At 35.2% G+C, this 6,060-nt stretch overlaps 1 protein-coding gene across 1 annotated transcript in view; it reads right to left on the bottom strand.

Moving 5' to 3' along the window:
• LOC119830147 overlaps positions 1 to 4,717 on the bottom strand; it is a 7,325-nt gene extending 2,608 nt beyond the window's left edge. The window contains exons 1-6 of the mRNA XM_038353042.1: positions 4,608 to 4,717; positions 3,468 to 3,571; positions 2,821 to 2,927; positions 2,102 to 2,233; positions 1,210 to 1,337; positions 640 to 820 (exon numbers count right to left, since the gene is read on the bottom strand). Of these exons, the coding sequence (XP_038208970.1) occupies positions 640 to 820; positions 1,210 to 1,337; positions 2,102 to 2,233; positions 2,821 to 2,927; positions 3,468 to 3,571; positions 4,608 to 4,652 (697 nt within the window). The 5' untranslated portion in view covers positions 4,653 to 4,717. The remainder of the gene's footprint in view (positions 1 to 639; positions 821 to 1,209; positions 1,338 to 2,101; positions 2,234 to 2,820; positions 2,928 to 3,467; positions 3,572 to 4,607) is intronic.
• Positions 4,718 to 6,060: the final 1,343 nt, after the last annotated feature.

Here is a 6,060-nt window from a genome sequence, read left to right as displayed (position 1 = left end):
TTAAATATATATTATTAAATTCTCTTTTTACGTAATCCTATTAGTAAAGTATTAGCAAACTCGCACCGCAACTAAACTGTGTAAAAGTGGTGAGAACTTCGGACTTCAAAATCGATAAGTCGGGGTTCGAGACCGGGCGAGCGTGCAGGAAATAAGTTGATTTTTCAATTTATCTGCTCATGTAGATAATATCACCACTACTTAAAACGGTGAAGGAAAATATGGTGAGGAACTGGCAGGTCCAAGAATCAAAAGTTCGACGACATGTGACATCTGCCAACCCGCACTTGGCCAGCGTAGTGGATTATGGCCTGAACCCTCATAGGAGGCCTGTTTCCCAGCAGTGGGAACATATATGGGCTGATGATGATACAATGAGAAGAGAGTGAGAGGCTGTGAGGATTTCTTTTTTTATGCCATAAGCGAATTCAGTCCGTGGTTCGCCTAATGGTAAGCGATCCGGCCACCGCCCATGAATATTCGCAGAGTTAGCCTCTACGAATTGTCTTTGAGAATCAAGCGATAAGGAAAGGATTAATTGGAAAGAAGGCGTGGACAGGGAAAAGGAAAAGAAAAAGGGCCTCCGGCACCCGATATGAGACTAGTTTTCTAGTTTTTCTACGCCATTTGTGTACTCACGCGCGGGGCTGGTGAGCGGGCAGTACTTGAGCGTGTGCGCGCGGTCGCCGTGCGCGCCGCACTGGCGGCACACGAGCGCGCGCAGCACGGGGCACGTGACGCGCCCCTCCACGCGCAGCCAGTGCGTGCGGTAGAACTGCTCGCGCTCGCCGTTGTTCTTGCAGAAGCGGCACTCCATCTCCTTGCCATCAAATTATATGAGAGCAACATACATTTTTACTTCAGAGCCCTGCTGGGTAAAGGACAGGCTCTCAAAGTGAAACAACCAACGAGACAAAAATATCTACTCCTACTACCTACTAACTACCTACCACATATGTTAAATTATTACATCTATCAGATTAATACCCACATTTTTAACTCATAAAAGAGAGGAATATACATTATGTATTACGAGGGAATTATATAATTAGGCAGTAATACAACTCATCAATATCAATATCAAATATAAAAATATATCGCGTATTTTTGATACTCTTCGGGAAAAACAGGGGGAACTCAGAATCTGGACCTTTGTTGGCACTAAAATGACTTATGACATCAACTTGTAGTATAATATTATTCACTTACTGTTTTCTTTATCTTTTCTTGCACTCGGCTCTTCTCCAAATCCTTGAGTAAGTGATACAGCACAGCGGTGGGAATGGTGTTGAGTACTTGACGCTGTTGTTCAGTCAACGTCTCAGGTGGAAGGGTCTCTAAATTTATTTACAACAAATTATTAACTATATTTAAATAAAAGAGGGTACTTACCACTTACCCAAGTATAAGCCATGGATGAGAAAAGTGAGTGCCTATTTTGTATGTATATGGATATAATACGGATGTATATTAATAATGGTACTTTAAATTATATTATTTTGCAATGAAATAAACTCTAAAATGATACAACGTAATGCGATTTCTATGTGGTAGTCGAGCACGCTTCGGCACGAATTGGGCCAGCTCCCACCGGGGAAGTACCACACCCCCACAGAAGACCGGCGTGAAATAGCATTCTGCTGTGTTTCGTTCGGTGAATGGGGGATCCGGAGGCCCATATCCTTTTCCTTCCCTTCCCAGTCCTTTCCTTTACTCCTATCGCCAATCCTTTCTTAATCCCTTCCCAAAAAGTCGGCAATCCATTTGCAGAGGCGTAACTTCTGCAATTATGTCTTATGCCTCTATAAATGTTCATGGACGGTGGTAGCGCTTACCATCAGGCGACCCACAAAAGATCTGGTCTCTTTTGCCTATTGTGACATAAAAAAGGTGCTTTGAATGATGATGAGCTTTGAATAACTTTTTAATGACTTACAGAATAAATTAGTGATTACTTCCATGGTTAAGTCTGACCAGCTTATAAAATAATTATTTACGACAAGCAATGAACGAATAGTAATAGTACTAAAATCGAATGGTCACATTAAGCAAAATTTCGAACCTTAGACGCCTCTTGTATTTCGGGATAATTGTCACTCACCTTCATCAGAAGATCCATTGATGTAGTCAGGCATGGGAACGTATCGAGGAAGACGAGTGCAGGGACTACTTTCTGGAGCGGGCCAGGACTTCTGCCGGAGGTAACTGCTCGGCGGGCCCAGGCCTAGTAACCCTAGTAAAGTATATTAGAACAGAACATTTTACACAAGTCTACTTTAACTTTACAGTAATAAGCCGAGCCATTTTTAAACTCATCAATGATCCAACTTAGCCTGGGTTGACCCACCGTAAGAAAGGGTCAAAAAATTCGTAGCATTAGTACTAGTTTTCTAATTAAGAAAAGTTTTTGAAATCGAAAATAAGAAGTTATAAATTGAAGTCGAGAACGCTTCGACAGAAATTGGATCGATTACCAACAGATCAACCACCAGCTCGGTTGGTTCAAACATGAAAGAAACATCAGTAAAAATGCTACAAAACAAAAGAGTCATTTTGGTATGTCCTGCACATTATTTGACTTTAAACATGACAATGTATACAGGGAATTCTTTACACTAAGGAAAAATATTGCTGGTTAGTTATACAGATCTTTATTTAAGATGGTCAAAGAAAATCTTTTTAGTTACATCACTTATAAATAAAGGTCTGATAGAATTATTTTAATTATTTTTATCTTTGTTGGATTTGTCCCTACTTAGATTAGGATGGTAAATGATGATGATGATCAGCCGGGTTGTGAGGCCAGTTATGTTTAAATACCTGCATCGTGAAGTGAAGGGTCAAATAATGTGTCTTCAGGTTCGTAGGGCGAGTCTGATCCATTCAATCTAAACTCTTGCATCACAGCATCTATATTGCTACCAGTACCTGCTGATGGTGAAAGAGTTATAAGCGTGAAGAAAAAATAAACATCCTTTGTGATTATAATAAAATAATTTTTATCCAGTTGTGAGTGCTTTGTGTATACTAAATATAAGAAAGATAACATTGCTTTTTCCAGACAGACACTCGTATCTGTCTGTTACAACTGTTCACGAATTAAGTGATGGATGAAAATGAGAAAGATTTATTATTACGTCATATGTAAAGTATAATAGTTGATTAAATGAATAATTTTTCTGAATGGTATGGGTTGAGACGAACATGACCACCCAAGTGTAATCGGAGTCAGTCTTTTAAACTAAACCGCCTTCAAATTGTCAAAACTACGACAAATTAAAATGGGACCACCGGATAGCACCGGCTTTCAAATAAAAATAATTATCAAAATCGGTTCACCACGTCGAAAGTTATGGTAACCTAGACAAAAAAAAAACTTTTGGCTATGTTACGTCAGTCGATTCGATAACTTCCTCTTTCTTCGAAGTCAGTTGAAAATACGAACAATAGCAAGAAGATACTAGAATATACCTTCTAATGCGCTGGACCATCGCCGACGTACGGTGTTGTGATCTTCCAACGAAGTCTGCAATGCAAAGCGCATTGTCTCTTGGTTCACCCATTGTGGTAACTGCGAAATATATACCTTTTGTAGACTTAAGTCGAATATGAAAATTTATTTACAGAATTGGAACTTTTTTACAACTAAATAGTTTTATAATGACTTATTATTTGTTAAGTTAATAAGTATCTAGTCATTATAAAACTACTTAGTTGTAATAAGAGTTCTAGTAAATATATGTAGGATGTTAAAGACGTGATTCAAACAAAAAAATAGCCTTAATAGCTTAAAAATTCTTTTTATAATCATTACTTAAGTAATTAACAAAAACTACGCATGTATGGGGAATAAGGAAAGCAGTTTGTGATAACTCACCTACTATCACTATTATCTAGTACAGTATTATCACACGTCACACTAATCACATTAATATTATAAATCTGAAAGTTTGTTTGTTTAGATGTTTGTCCGTCAATCTCGCTGAAACTACTCAACGGATTTTGATGAAATGTGGTAGTGTGTTGACACTGCTGCGCGTGCGTATTTGAAATCCGAATCCTTTATTAGTTTAAGATGGCTGTTGCGGGATATTTAATATGTTACAATAACTAGTTGGAAATAAATTTACTAATAAAGATTAGCATTATTTTCAATCTTTTCTCAACGAAAACGCAATGACTCAATTTATTATAAAATTTAATGTATGTAGCTAAATACACGTTTGTATGGGGTTCACAAATTGATAGGAAATGCTTGGTAATACCTAGTGGTGGAAAAAAAAATCATGCCGAGGAGAAAACGCGGTTCGAAAGCCGCGATAGTGATTTGATTGGACAGACACAATTATAATTAAAAACTCCTTATACCAACAGAGTAAAATTTAACATTAGTTACATATAGGTAGGACAGAAATTAACAATATGATGGATAAAAATGTACGATTATGAGTAATAAAACAGAGAGATTACCTATTAAAAAGTTACTGCGCAAGTAAAAAGTACGTCGTATCTTTATTTTAATATACCCGCAATATCATTTATTTTACTCATTACGTATTCGCTTATGTTTAATTATATTTAAGTAAATAAATAATAAAATAACTTACAGTTTCTATGGAGTTGTATAAATCATTTAAATTCGTAGGGCCCATTTTATTACAATTTGTACAATTTGCCGTTCTTTTGTGTTAGCTGCGCACGACTACCCGGTTCGGATTTTGAATTCGGAATAATCTCTCCCCATTGGTCGAATGGAATTGTAAACAAGGAACGTGATAAAGGTGTGTCTACACACAGGTTGAAATTAAAATTTATCGAAAGAATACTTGCAACACATAAAAATAATTGTTTTTAAGTGAGGAAAAAAACAAATAAAAAAATGCCACATACAGAACAAAAAAAATTAATTACGTGTCTTTAATTTTTTAATTATTATTTAGTTTAGGTAGGTGAAGCATATTGTTGTTTTTCTTAGAAATTATAGATTTATGTTACAAATATAACATATAAAAAGATAGTCAATTAAGAAGTGATTTTGAAGTTTATTTTTAAATAGATCACGATTTGTAGTTTTATGACTTTCAAAATAATAATTATCAAACTCACTTTTTATGTTAATACTGCTTTTCGACTGTTTATTATTAATGTTTATTTTTTACGAATTCTTTATTTGTATTCCCGCCTTTATCCCTTTTATTTTATGTTATTAAGGCAGAAGTATCGTTTAATATAATAGTTAAAAAGTTCATTGACATCCCTAACATGAGTAGGTAATGAAAAGACAAATTGTATGGTATTTTTTTACGACATTTCAAGCGCTTTGTAGTCAGCGATTACATCGCGACCGGCTTAAATCAATTGTTTGAAACTCAATATTGTTTTAGTTAACTCGGAAAGTATCGTCTTTCAAACGATTAACTTACAAGTACCTACATAGTTAGTTTAATTCGTTCGCAAGATAATGTACACAAAACTAGAAACTGATTTCGACTTCGCCCTTGTCTTTTTAATAATAAATACATATACTTAGTGCTAGAGTAAAAAAAAATAAAAACATAATGAATGATTAAACATTTTTTCTGAAACGGTCGAGTCATTTTAGCATTAAATATTTCTAAGAAAAAAAATATGTCTCGTTTAATACATATTAATCTAAAACAGCAGTATTGAATTATCAGTGGTTTAGATAAATAATTGACCCAGGCATTCTGTCTAAGAACAAAACGAATGAAAATGTTTTATAACCAATATGTTTTGTTAATAATATTTGAAAGAACTACAGATTCTGTTTCAATGTTCGAGACCGTTTATTAGTACCGAGGGAGGGGACGGTGATCTGTGATACCGGTTGATACCAATTTCAGACACAAGCACCTACTATAATAAGTAATCTGATTGTTTATAACATACTTCATGTATTAGTTTGTGTACTACATGTGATTGCGAATTGTGAGAAGCAACAAATAAATGATTTGATTATTCTTTAATGTTTAATTGTTAAGCTATTGTGGATATTTCCCAAAAATATATTGTTCTCAAACATTTGAAAATGTTACCCTA

Source organism: Zerene cesonia, chromosome 11, assembly GCF_012273895.1.
Source record: "Zerene cesonia ecotype Mississippi chromosome 11, Zerene_cesonia_1.1, whole genome shotgun sequence".
Taxonomy (NCBI): Eukaryota; Metazoa; Arthropoda; class Insecta; order Lepidoptera; family Pieridae; genus Zerene; species Zerene cesonia.
Note: the sequence above shows the minus strand (reverse complement) of the source record. Positions and strands in the feature narration are given on the sequence as shown.